This window comes from Ochotona curzoniae, unplaced genomic scaffold (genome assembly GCF_017591425.1).
Source record: "Ochotona curzoniae isolate NIBS_2020 unplaced genomic scaffold, NIBS_Ocur_1.0 contig_4612, whole genome shotgun sequence".
NCBI lineage: Eukaryota > Metazoa > Chordata > Mammalia > Lagomorpha > Ochotonidae > Ochotona > Ochotona curzoniae.
Window position 1 is genome coordinate 15,007,901 of NW_024466343.1, and position 25,846 is coordinate 15,033,746.

Genomic DNA, 25,846 nt, shown 5'->3' on the forward strand with positions numbered 1-25,846 from the left:
AATATACCTGGGAGAGCAATGGAGGATGGCCCAAGCACTTGGGGCCCAGCAATCAAGGTTGGGAGACCTGGATAAATTTCTTGGTTTCACGTTTGCCCCAACCTAGCTGTTGTGGCCATCTGGAGAGTGAAGGAGTAGGTGGAAGATCTCTCTCCATCTCGCTTTGCTTCTGTGACTTTAATTTCCAAATAAATAAATAAATATATTCATTTTTTATATTTCTTTTTTTCGGGGGGGAGAGTGGGAGCAGGTAGGAAGGGGAAGGGCGGGAGGCAGGAGCAGGCGGGAAGGTGAGGGGGGCTTCCCCGCGGGCGTGCAGAGGAGAAAAGGTGGACTACGAGGAGGAGGAGGAAGGGGGACTGAGACCCCAGGGAGGATGAGGGTGGTGGAGGGTGGCAGGAGAGGGCATAGATTGTGGCTGCTCTGGTGTCTGCCTCTGCTGGTTTCCAAATAAATATATTCTTAAAAAAATAACTACTTAACCTTGTAATATTGTACAGTGCATTCACTTGGAGTAGCCATTATACTTTAGTGTGCTGCATAAATGCTTAATATGTTCTGTTTAATTGCACAGAATATTTCAAAGACGTGTGCTTAAGATCAGACATTTTTGTGGTTATTGATGCAGCACATTTGGCAAAGCCACGGCTTGCAACAGTGACATCATCTATGGGCAACTTTTGTGTACCAGCTACTCCATTCTGATCCAGCATCTTGTTAATGGAAAAGCAGCGGAAGATGGTTGAAAGTTTTTGGGCCCCTGCAAGCCACATGGGAGACCTGGATGACATTCCTAGCCCCTGGCTTTAGCCTGGCTACCGTGCTGGCTGTTGTAGTCATCTGGGAGGTGAACTAGTGAATGGAAAATCTTTGTTTCTCCCTCTTTCTTTGTAACTATGATTTTCAAATGTACATAAATAGATACTTAAAAACAATCAGATTCAGGAGACAGTCCCAAAAATGATCTCCTAGAATTCTATCTTCTATGGAAGGAATGAGAAACCTGACAAAATCTCTCAGTGAGTTTTTCAGAATTGCAGAAATATATGTGCTTGAATCAATCTGATGAGCATTAAGAAAACAGGATATGCACTGGTAACAGCAGTGAGTTTTGTGGAGTTTTAATATGCCTATTCCCATGTTAATTTTTTAAGCTTGGAGGTAGAATTAAAACCTGTTGAAGTTTGGGGGATGTGGATTGGGGAGGCACCGTTTTTGGACCAGCTTCCTGTATTTGGTTATAGGAGACCACACCAAATCAAAAATGGAGTTGCTTGTGATAAGCACCATTTATATAATCAAACAGAACTTTGAAATGGACCACTTTTCTAAAAAGCAAGGAGGTTCTAATCAGCATAAGTCAGTGTAACATGATAGTCCCTTCTGTTTCAACACCATATGGAAAATAACTTTGAAATGGATAATCTTTTTGGTTCTTTGTTACCATTTTTTTTTCAGCCATGTTCTGCTTACAAAACCAAACTTCTGTGCTCAGCTGATTGGGACACTGATGGTACTTTATGCTAAACTAATTTTTTTGTAATTTTGTCTAAACAAAACTAATAGCCTGCAAACACTTAAAGTCAGCAGCCTGTCATAGCTACAAGAAGGAAAAGAATGGAACTGGAGTTATTTCAAAACTTCATTTTCAGGGGAAAATGTATTACTTGAGTTATCTGGTAGTTCCCTAGGACGGCATCACTCTCATGGTCGTCCTTATTTGCCATTCTTAGTTTACTTGATTCAAACATCACCCAGTGAAAAACCTTTTCTCCAGCAACATTTAGAGTAAATTGTTTCATTTTGTGTTTGTCTTAAGCTGTGGAAAATTGCTTGGGCAAACAACAACCTAGCCAAAGGGCTTTCAAAGAAAAGATGTGGAATGAAACATCCACAGAGTGTTTTTAAAAGTCTGCCATATTCAGGCACTTTTGAAGTCAGTCAGTGATGAAAGGGCAAATATTTTCAGACTCAAATGATATGATGTATGTAGGATAGCCGGATTCATAGACACACAACAGAATGGTGGCTGCCAGGGCCTAGGGGGAGGGAAGATTAAGGAATTGCTGTTTAATTGTTATACAGAGTTTCAGCTCTGGGAGATGAAAAAAGGTTCACAGAATGGACAATGGTTAGGGTTGTACAGTAATGTGAATGTGTTTACTGTCATTGAACTGGGCACTTAAAATGGTTAAATTTTTGTTGTGTATATTTAACCACAAAATTTAAATACATTAAGATTTAAAAGTCATTTTAAGATAAATGCAAATTTATATTAACTAGCTTTACTACTTGCAACTGTATGGTCTTAAGAACTGTTTGAATCCTCTCTATAGTTTTCATTGAGGTAACATTTATATAGTGCTAAATCCTCCATTTTACTTTAATCATTTGAGAAAGATCTATCTATCTATTTATCTGTCTACCTACCTACCTATGTATCAATAGAATATGAATTCATCTATTAGTTCACTTCCCAAAAGTCCACAGTAGTGAGGTTGAGATCTTGGAGTGGGGGAGGGGGAGCAAAATTGGGAGACAGGAACTCAGTCCTTCCCTAACATACAGGTAACAGCAACTCAACTACTTGAGCCAACAACACTATATCCCTGAGTACACATCAACAGGAAGCTGAATCAGGACCTGGCATCAGTTATTGAACCCAGGCAACCTGATATGGGATGTGGGCATTCTAACTGGTGTCTTAATACCAAGGCAAAATACCAACCCTTTATCATTTTCAAGTGTACAAGTCAGTGCCTTTATTAGATTCACATTGTTCTGCACCCATTATCACTATCTAATTTCAGAACATTTTCCTAACCCACAAAAGAAACTCCAACTCCATTAAATAGTCATTCCCCATATTTTTTCTATTTTTTCATTTTAAGAGAATGTTCAAATGAGACTCGCCAAATTGGTATCATGACCTACTGACCAATGAATCACAATTTATAGTCTGAAATAATTTCTAAACAATTACTGAGAGGACCTCTAGTTATAACTCCAATTCTACTTCTAATTCTATTCTAGTTACTGTTTTCCTCCAGGTGAAATATTCTAGTCTTGAGATTTCTAAGAGATGTAATTTATTTTTCTCAAATAATGTAGTAGAGAAGATTGACAAGAAAATAAATGAGTAAAGGGATAGGTATTGTGGTGTAAAGGGTTAAACCACTACTTGAAGCACCCACACACCATGTTGGAGTGCAGATTCAAGTCTTGGCTATTCTGCTTCAGGTTAAGTTCCACACTGATGCATCTGGAAAAGTGGATTATGGCCTAAGTCCCTGGGTTTCAATGTGCGAGACCTGGCTGGAACTCATGTTCCTGGCTTTGTGCAGGCCCTGTACAGGTTGTTGCAGCTGTCTAAAGAGTGAGTCAGTGGATAGAACCCTTCTCTTTCTTTCGTTTACTCTGCCTTTCAGATGAGTAAATAAATAAACAAATAAATCTTCAAAATAGTTAAGAGGCAAAGATGTGAAGATGAGTAAAGAGAAGGAATTGATCAATTCTATTGCACAATGTGATGAGACAGAATTAAGACATTATCATGGAAGTTATATGATCATAAGTTGAAAGAATATGCAAAAAAAAGAAAGAATATGCAGATATCTTCCCATTGTCATTTAGACTCCTGCTTCAGAAGCCTTATTCTGAGAGCCACATTCTATTTTCCTACATTGAATTCTGAAAAATACAGAAAGATGGTATATGGAAACCTGTTGTAATACCGTCTAACAAGAAGGAATAAAGAAAAAAAAAGGGAGAAGAAAATAAAGAAAGCTAAGTGAGAAATAATAGCATCAAGGATGAAAAAGGCAACATAACGACAGACAATGCAACCATAAAGAAAATAATTAGAAATTACTATAAACAACTGTACTCCAACAAATCAGAAGACCACCAGGAAATGGAAAGTTGTTAGACTCCCACCACTTACCAAAACTTAGCTCATAGGCAACAAAAGACCTGAACAAACGAAGCAGAGATTCAGTGATTAAAGATCTCACAACAAAGAAAAGCCCAGGTCCAGATGGTTTCACTGCAGAATTCTATAAAACATTCCAAGCAGAGCTAACCCCAATCCTCTACAAACTCTTCAAAACAATAGAAAAGGATGCAACCCTTCCAAACTCATCCTATGAAGCCAATATCACTTTAATCCCCAAACCAGACAGAGAATTAACAAAGAAGGAAAACTACAGACCGATCTCCCTGATGAACATTAATGCTAAGATCCTCAACAAAATCCTAGCCAGTAGAATTCAAAAAAACATCAGACAGATCATTCATCCTGATCAAGCAGGATTCATCCCTGGAATGCAGGGATGATTCAACATTCATAAATCCATAAATGTAATACACCACATCCAAAATCTGAGAAACAAAAATCATATAATAGTATCAATAGACGCAAAAAGCATTCGACAAAATCCAACACCTCTTCATTCTAAAAACTCTAACCAAGGTAGACATAGAAGGAACAATCCACAATATAATCAAAGCAATATATGAAAAACCCAACACCATATCATACTGAATGGAGAAAAACTGGAACCCTTTCCATTGAGATCTAAAACAAGACAAGGATGTCTGCTATCACCACTGCTATTCAACATAGTTCTAGAGGTATTCGCAGAGGCCATAAGACAAGAAAAAGAAATCAAAGGAATTCAAATGGGAAATGAAGAAATCAAGCTTTCACTATTTGCAGATGACATGATCCTTTACATAGAAGAACCAAGAGACTCAATACAGAGACTGCTAGAACTTATACGAGAGCTTGGTGGAATGGCAGGGTACAAAATAAATGAACAAAAATCAACAGCCACAGTGTAAGAAAACAGCCCAAAGATGGAAAAAAATCGAACCAGCAAGATACCATTCAAAATAACAGAGAAGAAAATGGAATATTTAGGAATAAATCTAACCAAAAATGTAGGAGAGCTCTTTGAAGAAAACTTAAAAAAGAAATGGAGGAAGACCTCAAAAGATGGAGAAACATACCATGCTCCTGGATAGGTAAAATCAATATCATTAAAATGTCCATACTACCAAAAGCAATATATACATTCAACACAATCCCAATCAAATTACCCAAAACATTCTTCATTGAACTGGGAAAAATGATACAAAGGTTCATCTGGAAACACAAAAAACCACGAATAGCTAGAACCATCATGAAGAATAGGGAGTTAACATGGGGAATCACAAGTCTGGACCTCTGGACATACTATAGGGTGGTGGTTATCAAAACAGCCTGGTACTGGCACAAAGATAGAGACGAGGATCAATGGAGCAGAATAGAAGCAACAGAAGGGAACCCTCGCGGATATAACCAAATAATCTTTGACAAAAAAAACAGATGACAATCCAGGCAAATAGGAAGGTCTCATCAATAAGTGCTGTTGGGACAACTGGTTTATAGCCTGCAGAAACAAGAAGATAGACCAACATCTTTCACCATACACTAAGATCCAATCTAAATGAATTAAAGACCTAAACCTACATCCAGACACCTTCAAACTTTTAGAAGAAAATGTTGGAAACACCCTGCAAGATTTAGGTGTAGGCCCTGACTTCCTAAAAAGGACACTAAAAGCAATAGCAATCAAGACCAAAATAAACAAATGGGACCTCATCAAACAAACAAGCTTCTGTACAGCAAAGGAAACAACCAATAAAGTAAAAGAGCAACCCACAGAATAGGAGATCTTTGCTCACTACATAGGTGATAGGGGGCTAATCTCCAGATATACAAAGATCTCCAGAACTGCCAAAACACCAAAACAAACAAACCACTCAACAAATGGGCATGGGAAATGGGCAGACATTTTACAAAGGAACAAACCCGAATGGCAAACAAACATATAAAAAAATGCTCAAATTCCCTGGCAATAAGGGAAATCCAAATTAAGACATCAATGAGGTACCACCTAACGCCAGTAAGAATGGCTCAAATACAAAACCAACACTTGCTGGTGAGGAGGTGGGGAAAAGGGAACCCTACTCCACTGTTGGTGGGACTGCAGGTTGGTACAGCCTCTATGGAAATCAGTATGGAGAACACTCAAACAACTGAAAATCTGCATACCATATGATCCAGCAATAGCACTTCTAGGAATATATCCAAAACACCTGGTGCATGAGAAACCAACATGCACCCCTATGCTCATAGCAGCACAATCAGTAATTGCAAAAACTTGGAAGCAACCGAAATGCCCATCAACAGAAGACTGAATAAGAAAGCTATGGTTCATCTACTCCACAGAACACTATTCAGCTATCAAAAAACAAAATCAAAAACAAAAAAAAAAAACCCGAAATGCAGTTCTTTGTGGCCAGATGGGTCCAACTGGAAACCACTATGTTAAGGAAAATGAGCCAATTCCAAAATAACATGTTTGCCTTAATTTAAGATGAATTTATGTCAATAAAAAAACATTTCCTGTAAATTGTAATATTATTTCAACCTCAAACAGCCTGTATCACATGCAATAAGATATTGTGATGTAACCAGTGAACCAACAATCAATGTGAGTCAGACTGCTTATGATCTACATCAAAGAACTGCAAAACCTAATATACTTTTAATACTGTATGTTATTCCATAATGGAGTGGGAGAGCAGAGAAATCTTCCACCTCCTTCAAATGTGTTAAGTATTACCTATCAAGAATATAATAGGTAACTTATAGAAAACAGACTCAAATCAGCATTAGACATTAGCAAAACTATAAAGACATACAGGGGGAATCAAGAGTGATCCTGACAACCTCTCAACAGGAGGTTATATGCACAGAGCAGGGGGGACCCCCAGAGTGGAGCAGGAGGACAGGAGGAGGGAGGCTTGTATCCCAGCCCTGGGGACTCCTGGATCCTCACCAAGGACTATCAGTACGGGCACCAAGGACTACATCCCAACTGCCGAGGAGACCAGGGGGAATTGGACTGCCCTTGTAGGCCAAGAACTCTGAGGTCATCCACTACTTTTCAGATCTCCCACCTGGGAGGAAAGATGCCAGATCCTTCCTCACAGATCTAATGTCATCAGAATAATATCTGGGAGCCCTAAGCAGACCTCAGAAACAGAAGAACAGTAAACTCCCTTCAGGAGCTTTCTCTGGTCCTTACTTAGTTCCAACTTTGGATCCCCATTCTCTCTTGCAATGACCATCAGGATTGCTCTGGAGCCCCTCCCCCTAGAAATTAGATTAGACAGACTGAAACCAATAAATAAAGCTTAGGATTAGACAGGAAACGGAAAGCTTGGATTCACATATACCTTACTAGGTAGGACACAAAGATTAGTTACTCCTCACTAAGGTATTGAAGGTTTCTCTACACACCCCCCCCTAAAACTGTTCTGTGCCTCAACTGTTGACATATGCCTTGTTAGAGTTATAAGCCAGCTTGAACTACCCTAAAGTTCAGTAAAAAGTATGCTTCAACATTATAAACTGCTAAATATAAAAATGAAAATAGACATGAGACAGCTGAATAGTACCGTATAGCCATTTTAAGGTGTATAGCAACCAGTTCTGTATATAAACTAAAATTGAAATGTCAATGAAGCAGTCACAGGATGTGGTTAAGAACTTGAATTTTCTAACATATTGGTCACTCAATACCATGTCAGTTAACTCCATAATGTTGTAAACTGTTATTGATGTTATGTTGTGCTTTTTCATTGGAGGGGATGATATTCTGCCAGCTCTACTTTCAGATCAGAGATGGTCTCCCAAGGAAACTGTTGAATCTATCTTTACATAAGAGGCTGGACTCTATGCATGGTACATGCTTGCAATGAAGGAATCATGACTGGATTTGAACTGTAATACGCAACAAGGTGGAGGAATCTAGCATGAGGGGAGGGCGTGGAGAGAGGTTGGGGGAATCCCAGAGCCTGTGAAACTGTGTCATAAAATGAAATGAAATTTAAAAAAAGAAATAAAGAAAACATTATTGAGTACTTATTCTGTGCTTAGTTACTACTTTTTCATTTTATTGTCCTTTTAATTTATATATGTATAATTTATATTAATTTGTATAAATTTTATTTATATTATTACCCATAATATGCTCAGAACAGAAACCTCTGACATGTCCTAATAATGACAATACAGGAGTACACATTTTTTAAGTGTCACAGTATATGTGTCAGTTTTACTAATGCCTTTATAATTTGCCAATGACATGATTCTTTAGAATTTTGTGTTTTTTTGGAAATATAGCTATAGAATATTAGTGTCATTGTAAGGTGGCAAGGCAACTAGTGAGGGTACTTCTAACCCTTACACTGTGGAGATGTAAGGGAAAGGAGGAACAGAAAAGTATAGAGTGAACTGCCAATTGAAGATTGTTGTTAACACTGACGTCCACATAGGGAAGGTTTTAATCCCTATCAGTAAAGTAATAAAGACAGTAAAGAATTTGACAAATGGGTCTTCCATTTCCAAGGAGGCTTTTTTCTGTAATACTTTGAAAGACAGTCCTTATTCCATATGAACAACAAAAACAATAAGACAAACAAAACAAAAACAAAAACAAGGGAAATGAAAGCTACTCATCTGCTGAGAGGAAAACAGGTTATCATCACTTAGAACCATCAGAGGCCCCAGCGACATCAGAGCAGTATGTGGAAGTATGACTTGCAAGGTGCAAGAGTGACTGTTGTACGGAATAGCATAGTCAATGACAGATCTTTAGACAAGCAATGTAACCAAGGACCATTGAATTTAACCAGAAGGCTGACGGATTGGGATTGGGATTGGGATTGGGAGAGGGTTGGAGATGGAGGGAGATCTCCAATTGGAAGCAGAAAAGCAAAGATACCAATGAATTCAAGAGTAGAAACAAAGTATGAAGGAAACCAAGCTCAGAAGTCTTGAGTCCCAGCTGAGCAGCAGAGGCACTGCCTCAGGGCTAAGGGGACAAGGTTTGGGCTGTTAGATAGCAAACTTGGCAAATTCGAGGCCTTCAGCAGCCAGCAACAACCAACAAGGACTCATGTAAAGCTGAAAAAGTGAATAATTTTCGTTGGTAACAAAGAACATTTAAAAACAAGAGAACTAGGACCTAGAAATAGGAAGAAATAGAGGGAGTTACCATTTTTGAACATTTATTACATGCAGTACGCTGTGGTGAATGCTTTTATTTGATACTCAAAACCATCCAAAAAGTAAGAGATATTAATTCCCTTTTTAGATAAGAAATAGGAGACTTGGATTTAAAAAGAGTTTAGTTTAACTAGTTCTATATTCAAGTAGAATGAAAAAGATAGATACACACAAAGAACACCTTCAATAGTGAGTGAGTCAATAGAAAAAGTTTTAAAATGTTAATATGAAAGTCTAAGATAAAACAAAATGTAACCCAATCAAGAAAACTTACGCTTGGGCCTGGTGCTCCAGGTGGACCCTGTAATACAACAAACAGAAAAATTTACTAATTCTTTATCCTAAACCAGGCAAGAATCAATGATTAATAGACAGAAATGTAAAGAAACTCACTGGAGGTCCAGGTTGACCTTTTGGTCCTTGGGGACCCTGGAAGAAAGAGACGGCAAAATTGGCATACTGTAAGCTTTTGGTTTGCTGTAAACAAGGGAATGAATAATTAACACTGTCTTTTTGTGTCAGGCCTGTCTTAAGAGTCAAAATTGTTTGAGTATTTTCAAACTCTTGCACTTATCTCTCATTCATGTTCATAAACAAGCTGGATATTTAGTTTTCTGCTAACTATAGAAAACTATTATATAATGTAATGATATGTCATTGTTACATTGTTAACAATAAATAATTATTATACTATTAATAATAAAATATTAATACTGTCTTTGTGTGTTTTTCCTGTTGACATACCTAATTGTCAAAGATAGTGTTCTTAGATAATTCCTTCATTCCCAATGAATCGGTTATCAATTTCTATTGATTTCATTTCCAAACTCCTCTAAAATACTGTTGCTTCATCCATACAGCAATTGTTTTGACTTAGCAGAACTCATGTACTATGGGCTGAATATTTGTGTTTCTCCAAAATTCACAGGTTGAATCCTCTAACTAGCAATGTGATGGTGTTCAGAGGAGGGCCCTTTGGGATGTAATGAAGTCACGAGGGTGGAGACCTCATGGAAGAGATTTGTGCTTTTATGAGAAATAATGTAAGAGAGGATTTGTCTTCTACTATGAGAGGCTACAATAAGGTGGACTTCTACAAACCAGGATGTCAATCCTCACCAGATACTGAGTATGTTGGGCACCTCAATCTTCTTAGCTTAGAATGTTTGTTGCTGAAGCCATCCAATTTATGGTCATCTATTAGAGTAGTCTGAATCAACTGAAATTAGCATTTTCTCTACACTGCTAATTTGACTTTCCTGACATTATTCTCTCTACAGTCCTAACTATATTCTACATACAAAGTGGAAATATAGTCATATAATTATTTAGTTAAAATAATCCAGTAAGTCTTTATATGTGGTGGATAAACTATCATCATTTTATGTAAATACTGTCTTTTATTAAAGGTTTATTTTTATCTGAAAGAGCTACATTAAGGGCCACAGTAAGTCTGCTGAACTCTTCCTAGTTTCCATGGTTTATAATTACAATGCTAAGAGAATGTATACAATTTATATTTCAGGAGTGGAATGGTAAGTTGCACAAATGTCATATTAGAGGCAGTCTTTTAAACATACAAAGACTTAGTGTATTTGGTTGTATAAACTTCCTGGCTTTGAATCAATGCTGTTCAACTAATAAACAGTCATGGCATTTTACCCCATTGAACATATTTCTGTCATTTGCAAAGTATCACTGATGATTTAGGGCAAAATATATATCTTGTCTTTGACTTTGAAAGAAAAGTTAATGATGAAATGAAGAAACTATTTTGACTGATAATTTCATTGAATGCATTTCAGCTTGTTACTCAGAACAAGTCGGATCACCACAAATATCAAACAGAATAATTCAAACCCAACAGGACAGGACAGGGCAAACTAAATGAAACAACTGCTCAGAATAGGGCAAGTAGCCAAGAGAATAGGATTCCAATAATGAATCATTTATTAGTTCTCTTTAATTCTTCCAAGTTCACCATTAGGAAGAAGTGATTCACCTTCTCTATAATAAAACTGTTAATTTCTAAAGGGGGACATGAAGTTAGTGTGAATGATTATTTGGCTACAATAAAACTACTTCATTTAAAAAAACAGATTCTCTTACCAATTAATCCTATAATTTACGTATAATTCTTTAGAAGTAACACAGAATATAACAAGACAAATACTCATAGAGGCTGATGTTGTGACACAGAGGGGAAGCTGTTGCTTGATTCTAGCATCTCATATCACAATGCTGATGTAAGTCTTGACTACTCTACTTCCATTCCAGCTTCCTGCTAAGGTGTTTGGGAACATAGCAGAAGATGGCCCAAGTACCTGGGTCTGTCATCCAAGTGGCAGCCCAGGTCCTAATGCCTGGCTTTAGTCTGGTCCAGAATGGCAGCATGAACTAGTGGATGAAGAGCTCCCTCCAGCTGCTTTGTCTCTCTTCCTGTCATTCTTCCTTTCAAATAAATAAATAAATCTTAAAAATACGGATTACTGCACATGTTTGAACCTGAGTATGTTAGTCTTTTCCTTTTTGTACATTCCTTTATGCAATTTCCTTATACTACTTATTTATGTAAATACTGTCTTTTATTAAATGTTTATTTTTTTACCTGAAAGAATTACAGAAAGAAAAAGCGGCATAGAGAAAGTGGAAGAAGCAGAGAGGTTAGAGAGAGGGGAAAAAGAGAGAGAGAGAGAGAAAGAAAGAAATATCTTCCATCTACTGGTTAGTCCCAAATCTCCATCCAGGAGCCAGGAGCCTCCTCTGGGTCTCCCACATGGGTGCAGAGGCTCAGGGACTTGGGCCATCCTCTGCTGCTTTCCCAGGTCGTAAATAGGGAGCTGGACTGGAGTGGAGCACCTAGGACATAAGCTGGTATCCATATAGGCTGCCAGTGCCATAGGCCAAAGTTTAGCTTATAACACCAAGGAACCAGGTTCTGTAAATGCACTCTGGGTTTACTTTCATGATCTGTAGTTTAGGCTGGCTCAGTTGCACAGAAGTTCTCTTTTCCCATTTATGAATCAAGGAGCTTCAGTTGTAGCATTTTTAAAAGCATTTCTAGTCTTCATTCACTAGGTGCCAGTAGCAATTCTCTCTTTTCTCTTAAAGTTTGGAAGGGGAACCTTTGCCAAGACCTTTTTGATATATATACCTAATCTATGGGCCATACAAGATTATCAACTGGAAACTAACTTGCTGAATTGTGAGTTCTGCCTATTGTTGCCTTAGCAGACCCAGACCAAATGATTTTGTGGCCTTATATGGTCCTTGCATTGGATGTGCCCCATCCATACTATAGAAGGCTAAACATCTCTTGGGAATGAACAGGGTAAATGATTCTTGACTGAGAACCACTGGGTTGAAAGTTGAGCCTTTAGCAATATTAAACATGATTTATTAAACAGCAACCTGATTATGATGGGGTGAGTCACAAGGCATTGTGCATGACTTCAAATCGGGAGTTTATCTGGCATGTGGGCAGATAATGCTACTCTTGGTATGGGGAAGGGTATAGTATCTGTAGTATCCTTATTTTCTGAGCAGTGCTATGAATTCTAGCAAAATTCTAGAAAAATTGTAAGAGCTGGGCTCTGGTCTTGTTTCTGAAACTCGTCTTTAGACTTTGCTATATGTCAATGAATGAGTTGCTTACTGCATGGGACTTTGAAATATCTCAAATGTAACATAACAGATTTGGTAAAGATGATTTCCAAAGTTCACTTTGGAATGGTGCTTTGTTTCCCAAGATTTTTATTAATTTTCTCCCTCATATTTTATATCTGGAGAAGGGATATAGGTGAGAATTTCATTTTTGAAGATTGTATGGATGCAAATAGAAATGTGTACTTGAATTTTAAGGTTTTCATTTTAGTAATAAACTATATGAATTTGAAAAAGTTATATACATGCATTGCTTTATATTTTTCATTTGTTGCTAGTACTCCAAGTATGATATTTAAACCATCCTCTTTACTTTCAAATTGGAGGCAAAAAAGACAACTTTGCTAATCAAGAACTGGGAACACATTAACTTAGACAAAATATTGGTGATATATTAATGATTGTTCAATATTTTATTTTTAAAAAATTAAATAATGTATAACAAAATCAGGCAGTCGAACTGAAGATCCATACTAAGACTGTTTTCTCTCTACCTTTTTTTACTTGTATTACCCTCAGTTTTGCATTTCAAGTCGTGACAATTTGTCAAAATCCTTTTCATGTGATATTTCTGCTATGAGTTAAAATTTTATTGTCTTGGCAATCCTCTTTTCATTACTCCAAAAATTTCTAGAAGTATTTGGGTCTCATGGAAATTGGGAAATTTCCATGTAACCTCTGATGGGTAATTTTCCAATAACAGGATAGTTTTGAAGTAGGAGGACAGAATTCCAAATGCTGTTCCACTAGGAGATTTTCCTAGGATGCCACAAAACTCTAGCTCCATTTAGAGAATATCCATGGACGTAGGGGATCATTTTCTACTCCGTTAATGTCAGTTATCTATTTGAGAGGGTTTAGGGAACAAGGAGTAAGGAGAGAGAGTGAGAGCGAAAGCTGTTATCTTTTTCTGCAGCTTTACTCTCCAGATGGCCAGGACTGGGTCAAAGTAAACCTGGGGGCTAGAAACTCAATCCAGATCTCCAATGTGAGTGACAACAACTCAGTTACTTGAGTCATCACTGCTGCCTTCCAGTGTCTGCATTAACAGAAAGCTGGAGGGTAGGTACTGAACTCAGTTACTGTGGCATGGAATGTGGGCATCTTAACGGTTACCTTTATTATTATTACTATTATTATTATTGTTATATTAAAGAGAGAGAGGGAGGGTGTGAGAAAGACAGAAAGTATTTTTTATTTGCTGGCTCGGTCTCCAAATGCGGGCATTCACGGTGCCAAATCTGGGAACTTAATCTGGGACCGCCATGTGAGTTGCTGCACCCAGATATTTGAGTCATCACTGCTCATTCTCAGGGTGTACATTAGCAGGAAGTGAGGATTGGAAGTAATCCTGGGACTTACTGCCAGGCACTCCATTGTAGGACCTGGGTATCCCAAGTGACATTTAACTGACCACTAGACTAAATGCCTGCTCCTATGGACTCATCTGTAAATTAGCCTAGGCTAGCAGTCAAGAATAAAAGAAAAGGAACTTTGTTTGTTTGTTTGTGGCGATACAGAAAGAGCTCTCAGTGGTGGAGGGCCTACTTGAGGTTAGTACTAGAGAATTATAGAAAGATATAAAGCTTCCAAACCAAGAAACCCAATTTATGTTAGAGGAATACTATACTTGTGCTTGTGTTGTGTAAGCAATTTTATGTATAATCTGTATATATAAAATCTGTATAATTTTAAAACACCGAATCATGCTTTGATCTAGGTATAAAAGTTGGCAACAAAAGCAAAATTTTATAAATTCTTACCCTAGCTTCATTTAAAACTAAGATCTATGAAACTATTTCAATACCCTGATGTGATTCTTCTTTTTCTAAATGAAGTGAGGTATATTTCCCTGTTTAACTAGTCTTAGCTAGCACAATTCATTGCCCAAGAGCCTCATTTAATGAGACTGACTTCCAGAAAGACAATACATTCTTAAGCGTGGTAATCCATCCTGGGTCTTCTAATTATCTAACTTAAGTCATCTCTTCAGAGAAAACAAGCCTGGAGAATGCACTGAAAAAGCTCCTATGAGAATGTCAGGCATATTACCAAGATTTTCCGTGTGAACAAAGGAAAAAAGACTTAAAGGTACAGTTTCTGGATTAAAGTACTTGCAGAATGATTTCTAGGAATAAAGATCGCCTTTATAAAGCTCCTTAAGTTGTAATGGAATCAAACGTAAAGAAACAATAAGAGAACTATTTAGTATTAGTTATTCTGCAATAAAACAGGAGAAAACCTAATAATTTGAATTTGCCACTTGACTTTTTTATTTTACTGGAAAGGCAGATATACAGAGAGGAGGAGAGACAGAGAAGAAGATCTGTCTGATGGGTCACTTCCCAAAGTGGCTGCAATGGCTGGAGCTGAGCCAATCTACGCCAGGAGCCAGGAGCCAGGAGCCTCCTCCGGGTCTCCCAAATGGGTGTAGGGTCCCAAGGCTTTGGGCTGTTCTCGACTGCTTTTCCCAGGTCACAAGCAGGGAGCTGGATGGGAAATGGAGCTGCTGGGATTAGAACTGGTGCCCATAGTGGATCCTGGCGTGTTCAAGGCGAGGACCTTAAGCACTACGCCATCGCACCAGGCCACTTGACTTTTAAAAAACTGACTTAATTGCCTGCTCTAAATGCATTTGTTATTATTTTCACTTGTGGGTATTGAGAATTGGCATTTTATTCATGAAAAGAACTATGATAAACCACAAAACAATACTAATACGTAGATTAATTCAGGAATCCCAGGTGATGTTTGCAAATATTGCCCAATATTTAATTTTAGGGGATGGTATTTATTTATTTATTTATTTATCCATATGTTAATGGAATATTGCCTAATAGATGGCAGATTCTGTCTTAGTCACTGATCACTGGCATTTTATGCCTTCATGCAGTTTATATTCTGGTAGAGGGGAAATAAAACAATTACAAAGTGTGTTAACTGTTATGAAGAAAACAGACATGATACCATGCAAGGGAATGACCAGAAATAAGGACAGAGTGATCACAGAAGTCTTCTTTAAGATGGTATTTGAGCAGAGACCTATTTAGTTAAAACAAGTCATTTCAAGAGGTGAAATTATTTCCTAATTAAAAGACAAGCATATTTCAAAGAATAGAAGGAAGATTAAGGTAGGTGGCAAAGGGCGTATCATCCTAACAGAAAGGCAAGTGGGATAATTCATGTAGGGCCTTGTAAATCAAGGCAAAGTGGGGTTTAGGTACAAGGAGGAGTCCTGAGTACCAGGTGTTATGTCCAGGGATGACAACAGAGAATACCATCAGCAGACCTCCCACCACCCCAGGGGAATTATCTTTATCTGGAATATACACAAACTTCCTACAAATTTCCACTAATAAACAATGAAAGAATTATTTGCTTAAGAATATCCAATGTAATAGGATCTAGAATGGAACTTTCAAAACCAAACACTAGGCTAACAATTTTCCATAATGGTACATTTCATTTAACCTTTTTTTATATGAAATTTAAGACCACACAAATGGAGCTTATTTGTTCCTTTGTGATAAATAACACAGATATTGATATCATGCTTGATCCGACAGTTACTTTTCCTTTTAAAAAAAAAAGTTACAATGAAAAACTAGAAGTTTGAGAAGAAAGTGAGAAAAGCTATACAATAATTTAAAATTTTCCTCCACTTCAAAAACGGATACAAGAATAGACAGGACGTTTGTGTCTACTCCTGACTTCTCTTGTGTGCTGCAGGAAGAGTTCAACATGCTTTATAGAATTCATTACATGTAAGACTGCTTCCAATATCTACTAATAAAAATCAGGAAATCCATTTATTCAAGGTAACTTACAAAGAATTAATCAGAGAAAATCTTAAATCTTTTTTTCAAAAAATTATAGTACTTGGCACTCTAGTGCATAATGATGTGAATGCAAAGATTGACATTATTTAAGAGCATACAATTAAAATTCAGTTAGGCATAAAAATGTAACATGTAGAATTCTTTGTGACAAATATTTTAGAAAAATAAATCAAAATATTAGCACAATGTGATCTCTTTTGGAATTCTCTCCTGCTTAAGTAGCATTATGTAACATACAGAGTTGTTCCAAAATACTTGTACACACTTGAGACAGCCCCAAAAGCAAATCATCAAAAAATTGGAAAAAGTGGGATCAAGCAAATTGTAGGCATTACAACTCATAGACTTGTTTAGTCCTGATACCTCCTGAATCCTATTTTCCTAGTTCAAAAACAATTTAAAGATAGCAAAAAGAAAAAGCAGATCAGTACATAATAGTTATAGCCTTTTTGAAAACAAACAGGGAATAGCCAAGTTGCCAAAATTTAGCCATCAACATACAATTGAATATATTTTATAATAAATGGGACATTGAGTTAATGAACCAGAAATTAAAATACAACCTTGACGTTTTAACTCCCCACTCCAAATATCTAAAAAAGAATTAATTGCTAAAATCTTGAAAACATGATGGATTAATTACACAGGGGAATAAAGAACATTGTTATTTCATTTCTTTTAATATCACATAGTGAAAAAATATACTTATAAATTTAGTTTGCAGATAGCACACTTCATAAGGTCACTATTTTTTAAAAACTAGAATAAATGCTTTCAAACAACATTTAACTTAAATTTCTGTTGTTCAAAGAACAATAGGCTCTAGATTGATCCATATAAGGAAATAAGTGTTACCAACAGAGATAGCAAATTCTGAATATGAAACAGATCATAACATTCAAACTTCAGAGTCTGAGCAAATTATCTCTACACTGACACCTTAAGATGGGCAGGAATCAGAGATAAAGAATGCAGTAGAGAAAGAGCAGCAGAGAAAGTCAAGCAGGGAGGAAGCAAGAGAAACCACGCAGAAGGCTGTGACCAAGCTGCAGTGTCCGGCAGGAGCTCAACATTGCAGGTATATCAGCTAGTCTCCAAAGCATGGCTCACCACCATGTGAGCATGCTTAGTGTGTTTGTTTCTTATTGGAGAAGGACTGCTTTGAGCCACTACCTGCTTTATTCTGGATACTAGATTTCCACTGTGCAATCTAAGGTTATAGTCATACTCCAACTATGCTTGTGGTTCATCAGACACATTTTTTTTTTTCACATGACATTTTTGACATCGTGTAGGTACCTCAAGTTTCCTAATCCTGCTGGAAGCTTATGTTCCAGACAGAGTGCTTGGAGAGGATCAGCTGGAAAGGCATGCTGAGCCAGAGGAGGAGTGCTGGTGGAAAATGGGCTAACTCCAAGCCTCACTGCTTTTCCTTTCTCATTCCCATTCCTCGGGGGGATATGGCTTTAGTACATGCATACATTCTTACATCCTGCTAACGGTAGATCTACTGAAAATAGCGACAGCCACATTGAGAAAAACAATGTGTCTACTCTAACGCCTTTTGGGAGTCGTAGGCTATCTGAAATCAGTTAATGTTTCCCTTTCCAGATAATTAATATAATTGCAATTTACTTATTCTGAGTCCCAAGTATACCCTATAATGAGAAGCAAAAAAGTTTTAACTGTCACTATGTAATTTTATTACGACTATTGTGAGGTTTGTTTTTACAAGCTTTCTGTATTGAGTTTCAACCTCTTCTATCTCGTGCCTGACCTCTGTCTATGGCTGCTGCTTTAATAAGCTCAGCAAGATATCTGCTGGGGAAAGTGGTTCCTTTAACTGTGGGAAGAGGCATTCTTCTCATGGAGGAATTGACAACCTGGAAATGTAGGCAACTGTGCTGGATGCTTTTGCCTGTACTTTGACTATTGCTTGCTATAGGCTGAAATATAAAACAAATGACTTACTTCTGCTTTGCAACCTTTTCTGTTGACTGTGAGTGTCCACCTAAAGCCACCCAGCAGTGCTCTTGTTGGGTGCTGGTGAGCAAGACCCACAACCTCCTCTCCTGATGCCTCACAAATCAAGGACTGTCCACACAGCATTCTGTTCCCAGAATTACATGAAAGGTTCTAAACACATTTAGAGCGTCATAGATTTCTACTGCAGCATAACACACAGGTTTATTCTAACCCTGACAACTACAATTTCATTTTTATTTCACAGCCATTAGAGATATAGTATGAACAAACTAACAACATGCTTGCTTTTATGGAGCTTACAACCTGGTGAAAAATTAAACTTACAGCTTCACCTCTAAAGCCCTTTTCACCTCTGAGTCCCTAAAAGAAAAAAGAAAAGATTTTAGTTCCATGTTATTGATAGTTATTTAATGCATTTGAGGTTGCACATGGAGATGTGTAATCCCTTATTGACAACTTTATTCACATAGGTATAAGGGATATTGGTCCCATTTCATAATGTTGGACTAAGTATTATTTATATATTCTCCTATGAATCATGCTGTTTCACTAAACACTCATGAAATATCTGAAAGTCAAATTACATAAGGATTTTTTAAATAATCACATAATACCCCATGAAATAGTTAGATCACAGTTTTTTGGTCATTTCCTTACAGATGAGCATTCCAGGGTTGTCTGCTTGCCAATACAAATAGTATTGTGCAAAAAGCTTTGAAAAAAAATCCCTTAGTGTACTGAGTGTTTTTTGTTTCTATTGGAAACATTCCTCAAAGTGGCAGAGTTAGGTAAAGAACATATATACTTATGGTTTAACAATATTCTTCCCATAAAGACTATAGTTTAGATTTCTACAAGAAATAAGTGAGAATACCATATTCTCTTCTGAAAGGTTAGATTACTGTCTATTATTAATTTTTATTCCTTTGACATAAAGTAAGGTGAGCTTCTTTTAGTGTAATTGTTGATCTTTTGGATTTCTTCTTTTTCTACTGACTTTTCTATCTTTTCAAAACTGATTTGTGAGAACTCTTTTTATATTAACATGTCATATCTTAAAAGCACAGCAAGTATTCTTCCAAACTATATTGTCTTTTCTATATAAAATCATTTCCATAAATAATTTAAAAATATTCAAGAATCTAAGCATATTTTCTGTCTTTTTTATAATTTTCCATCTTTCTATTTTAAAGACGATTACTTGAGAAGCAGAGACACAGAAACAGAAAGTTCTTTCATCTGCTGATTCATTAATCAAATATCCATAGTTGGCTGAAATAAGCCCGGGTAAAGTCAGGCTCCAGGAATTCAATCCAGGTCTCCTATGTGGACAGCAGGAACCCAATTACTTGATTCCTCCTTGCTCCCTCCCTGGGTCTGCATTAGCAGAAGTTGGAGTCAGGAGCGGGAGCCAGAGCCAGGAGTGGAAGCTGGGTATTCTGACATGTGATAGAGATGCCTTATGAGTACCTCACATATGCTAAATTTCCATTACAGCTTTCCTATTTCATAGAATAGGTCTCCCCAGCCCTTATGCTCTACTTTAGATTTCAAGATTTCTTCTATGATTATACTGTTTAGACCTGAAAACATCACCTATGGTTTTATTCTTAATGGGGTTCCATGTTTTTATAGCAAAATAACGACATCTCCATTCCCTGGAAAAATGCAATGGGAATATTCAGAAAAATTTTAAATTTTTTTCCATGATAGAATTATAGATCATTGCTACCCTTGCTTTGGATAACTGTGTCTGGATGTGACTCCAGAGGAATTGTCATCTTGCCATAAGTGTAACTATGAAACCAACACTTAGGATAGCAAAGCAGGGAGGCATCTAAAAACTTGGTCTTAGACATCATGAAGTCACTAAATAACAAAATCTGAAGACTTCCCTAACCACTCGACTTCATGTAATGTGATATAAATTTCTTTATTGTTAAAACCAACTTGACTCAGGATTTCTGTTACAGCCCACATCATCTTGATTTATCATTTTTGTTATAATTAAATACTTGCATCTAATTAGAGATCTTACTCTGTTACATAGATCTATTTATAAATCTCTTTGTGCTACTAAGTAATTCCAGCTACAATGTCTTTGTAGTATCTTCTTATTTGGAAAAACAAGTTCCTCTCTTCCCACCACTGTTTTTTCACAATGTTTTTGTCATTCTGAAATGCTTATTTTTTTCACAAGAAATTTTTCTCCTTTGAATGGAAAACAGAAAATGAGAAAAATGTGATGTGCACGCTAAATATTGTAAGGGACTTTGAGAACTATCTATAAACAAAACCAGTAAGATATTTTAATTGAGACATTTTTGTATCACATTTTCCTTGACCAATTAATAGTTCACATTTTTGACAGAGAACAATCATTCTGTAATGAGAACAGTATGTGTTCCTTAGCTTGTTGAAGAACCACCCACTGAAACATGAGCATTCTCCCACTTACAATCTTATGGAGTTCTGAAAAGCAAATGGGAAAATCTAGAGAAATGTTGAGTGGTACATTTTTTCTTTTGGTTAGACATTCTAAAACTCTCTCCTCTAGTCCTTTAGGCCTACTATTTTTATACTTTTAAACTCTGTGTACTTATTTGTGACACATTCACATGACTTGACATACTGATTCTGTGCCAGGAATAAATCTCTCATTTCTGAGATTCAGTTTTATCCTTTACACTGTGCACTTTTTCCTGTTTACACAATATTTAGCACTGTAAGAATTTCTCATGAGCAAATCCCTAATCTTGTCATAGCCAAATGTCTCAAGCACTGGCAGATTCTGTCTCAGTTTCTCTTCCAGACATAGCTTGGCAGGGGTATAAAGTAAGAAGAATCAGCTGTGTAACTCACTAACTCAGTCGCCTTGAATGACTATGTGAACCTCCATGAACCTCATGTGCTTCTTTTTCTAATGACTGGAAATGACCGGAAATCATAGCATCTACTGTAAGCACTTTTAGAGTTTGAGAAAAGTTACTATTTTAATTTACATTATTGTTTGCTACAACCTGTGCTATATCTCTTGCTGTAACTTATTTTCACAAAGTTGTCTTCTTTTCTTGAAAATGTCATCTAACCTTGTGCTATCCTGATTTTCCTGCTATTCTTACCAACTATTTCTTGCTTTCCTTCATAGTAAGTGCTCCCAGAAGACTCACATCTTGGCTGTTTGCACTTTCTTTGCTATCTATGCCTTCTCCTTCAGAAAACAGGTGCATTTTTAGGGCCTTTCCTATCCCCATGTAAGTTCTTTTCCACTCCAGGTTTAAGTGTCTAACTCACTCTATTTATCCCATCCTCACTGCACATATGATCCTTGACTTCTCAGAAATCACCTTCAAAAAGAAACTGCATGTCTATTTCCATATTTTTCTTCTTCAATAAGTAGGTGGATTCCTTATTTATTCTAGAAATAGAATATAAGAAAAAAATTAAGTACATGAAGAAGCATTGTGTTAAACTTACAGTTCTACCTGTTGGCCCTATTATGCCTTCTCTGCCGAGGGGGCCAGTGTTTCCCTGTTGGAGTAACAAAAAAGCTGTCAGCTTCATTTTCACTATAAGTCAGAAAAATCCCAAATTCTCTCTACAATGATAAAACCACCACATCTGCATAATCATAGCTTTTGTTATAAAATCTTGGCATATTAGCATAATCAGAGTAATGTTCATTAAAAGTGTGATACAACTCTGTTTATTATAATTTCTTAGCAGGAACGCAATAGCTGTCTAAGTACTAACACGCTAATAAGCATTATTATTTTTATATGATCAATGATGTGTTTATATATGTATACATATACATTTATACCAACAAATCACAAGAGAAATTACATAATATATATAATCATGAACAAACTTTTGGATAATTTTCTATTTAGATGCTGTGCTAATAAATTAATATTTCTGAGTTAGCTGATATAACTTTACTATTGATGAGCTGGTACAATTTCTGGTTCAGGTTTTGGCCCATAGAGACACATCACTTAATGAGACCCTGCTTAGGACAGGTGCTAGGTAGGCAGCCAACTTCTTAAAGGACTTAATTAATTCATAACTTAATAAAATTAGAGTGAATAGATTTAATTAGTGGGGAAGCTTAATATAAATAATAACCTAAAAATAATATTTGCTAGAGAAGTCTTTCCACATACAGTCCATTCATAAACAATCAAGAGTTGAACTTTATGTGACGGCATCAATTTTTCTGGGTTCATTGGAAATCATGAAAATAATTAACACATTTATAGCTGAAGGAATGTTAAAATATTTTAAACAATTCTTATGAGAACACTACTCAGTATTATTGGAGAACAATTGTTGCAAGAGATATGGAAGGGCCATAGAATTGTAACAATTTGCCTTTTTATTGAATATTCTGTACAAGACACTGGGTTTCACTGTGAAGGTCTCCAAGGTTCCTTTCCTCCTGCTTGCCTTCCCTCTACTTTCCCCTTCCCCTCCCCTCCCCTCCCCCCCCCCACACTGACCTCGGCCTCTCCTGCTCATCACAGAGGTGCTACTCTGCCCAGGCATGCTCCAAAGTTTTCAAACTTATTTGCTTTTCAGTGTTATTGACCAATTCATTAACTAACATGCTCACGATAAATGAAGAGTAAAAACAAGAAAACAGTAAAGAAAGTCGATAACCAGTAACTGTTGTGGGCACATTTATCCAGTTTACATTATCTACAGCTTGTAAGTACAGGCACTAAATGCACACTGGAGTTCTTCAGACTCGAATTTTGCAGCTCTTTGAGAAATTCTTCCTCAGCACTCTCTTGGATACCTGCCCTTGAAGTGGGAAAGCACAACTATTTGTCAAAGTGTGGTCTGCAGAGCTGTGGTTGCAAGCAAACGTCCTCCAGGTGCTGCCTGGGGGTGGTCGCTGGTCTGTGCTTGTATTAACACAACAGTACGTGGTTTATATTTCTTTTCCTGATAGTCAATAAATATATTGCCATTCTTTGCTGTACTTCTGGTGACATCTTTTTTTCTAAAGAAATAAAATATTGGTGGTGTTTTGCCTGAACTCATCTGTGAACTGAAAAGGACTGAAGTCTACAAGTGTTCTTAGGAGTTTATACCTTAGAGGTGGTTTATTAAGTTAGTAGTTTTGAGGATACTAGAGACTCTTAAGTTCAACAATAAGAAAAGCAGTACTATTTCAAGGTAGGCAGGATAATGTCACACTTACTCTCTGTCCAGGAGGCCCTTTAGGACCCGATATTCCAACACTGCCAGCATCCCCCTCTGGACCCTGAATGTACAATAGAAAAGGTCAGGACATTTAACTGCAAATCCATCAATTTATCAAGAACTGAATCTTTAAAAAAATCTAAATAATTGGTAAAAGTGCTAAGTGTAAAAGTCTCAATTTTGTTGTGTTTCACAATAAATGCATGGAAAAAAGAATGAGAGAAGATAAAAAATCACACAATGAAATTGATAGGAAAATAGATAGTTACATAAACTTTAAAATTAATAATTCCAAACTTATGTTTATGAAGATACCTCAAAATGTTTGTGGAAAAATAGAGCTAAAAGATAAAATCCACCCCCCAACACACATATTAGAAGAACTTTTGAAAAACCCTTACATGCATGGACTTCAAGCATTTTTTGCACTAAAACTCATTTAAAAATATTTATTTATCTAAAAGAAAGCATGACATAGAAGAGGGAGAATGTGGAGGGAGAGACAGAGATTCTCCATCTACTGGTGTACTCCCCAAATACCAACAAGACTGCACTGGGCCAGGTTGAAGTCAGGAGCCAGAAACTCCATACAGGTTTGCACATGGTTTGCAGAAGACCTACTGCTCTGGCATCAGTGCTGCCTTCCCAGATGCGTAAGTAGAAAGTTGGACTGGAAGCAGAGGAAATTGAACTCCAACTGGTGCTCTGATATGGGATGTGGATATTCTAAGCAATGGCTTAACCCATTGTGCCTCAATGCTCACACCAACAAATTTATCTTTTAACTCTATTTTCCACAAATGTTTTGAAGGATGATAACAATAGGAAATTTAGAGGTTAAAAAATAGCTCAAGTCAGAAATTACTGATTATTTAAGCATCTTTTTTTTTTCTAAATAGGTACAAAGACCAGTAGGAAAATATGTGAACATACTTTGGGGCCTGGGAATCCTTGGAAGCCTGCCAAACCTTGATCACCATGTTCTCCCTGTAATGTGAACAGACACACTGAGTATGGTTGTATGATTATGGTGTGGTCTGCAACTTAAGTGCTAAGTGCATTTCTGAATTGGCACATACAGGTTGCCCTTTTAGGCCAGGATCTCCACGTGGTCCTTGATCGCCCTGAGCTCCTTGGTGACCTCTTTTACCTTGAATTCCAGGTTGACCAGGTAGCCCTTGTTCGCCCTATGGAAAGGAAAAAGAAAGGTGACCTTGACTTCAGAACCTACAAACATACTGGTTTTTAAATGAAACCCAAATACAAGTCCATCAGCAGGCATAGTACAAGGCACTGGGGAAATACAATTCTGCATGGTCATTTTCTTATTACATTTGACTATAATAAAAAGGAAGGTAGCAATGGAAAAGAAACTTCCAAAGACTGTAGTGATAAACATAGAAAAAGAAAAGAGGAAAGAAGAACCTATAAAACTAAAGAAGGACACTGTAGTCTACAAAGAGGATGGTGAGGTATGGAGTATGCATGTATTTGATGCAACTTGTATTTTACATAAATTGCTATTGCTTTGCTTTGTTTCCACTTCCATTCAAAGATGCTGCAGCTGATACTCTGGGCAGTCTCCTGGTGCAGATTCTGTTTTTTGATATGACTGCCTTGTTGATTCTATTTTTAAGAAATGTCCAGTATCTGTTCCTCTAGGTTCCTTTAATATTCATACAAGTTCATTTATAATGATGTTACTTATTGTTGCATTAATATATCATTTAAAATGTCATCTTCATGCCCAGCGGCGTGGCCTAGTGGCTAAAGTCCTCGCCTTGAACGCACCAGGATCCCATATGGCCGCCAGTTCTATTCTGGCAGCCCCACTTCCCATCCAGCTCCCTGCTTGTGGCTTGAGAAAGCAGTCGAGGACGGCCCAAAGCTTTGGGACCCTGCACCCGCGTGGGAGACCCCGAAGGGGTTCCTAGTTCGTGGCTTCGGATTGGCTCAGCACCGGCCGTTTTGTGGTCACTTGGGGAGTGAATCATCAGATGGAAGATCTTCCTCTCTGTCTCTCCTC

General features: G+C 37.1%; 1 protein-coding gene across 1 annotated transcript in view; it reads right to left on the bottom strand.

The window, feature by feature from the left end:
• The window catches only part of COL24A1 (collagen type XXIV alpha 1 chain), a 298,672-nt gene that overhangs the window by 11,869 nt on the left and 260,957 nt on the right, over positions 1-25,846 (bottom strand). Inside the window, exons 48-54 of the mRNA XM_040987252.1 lie at positions 24,900-25,007; positions 24,754-24,807; positions 23,819-23,881; positions 22,087-22,140; positions 18,934-18,969; positions 9,515-9,550; positions 9,396-9,422 (exon numbers count right to left, since the gene is read on the bottom strand). Coding sequence (XP_040843186.1) covers positions 9,396-9,422; positions 9,515-9,550; positions 18,934-18,969; positions 22,087-22,140; positions 23,819-23,881; positions 24,754-24,807; positions 24,900-25,007 — 378 coding nt within the window. The remainder of the gene's footprint in view (positions 1-9,395; positions 9,423-9,514; positions 9,551-18,933; positions 18,970-22,086; positions 22,141-23,818; positions 23,882-24,753; positions 24,808-24,899; positions 25,008-25,846) is intronic.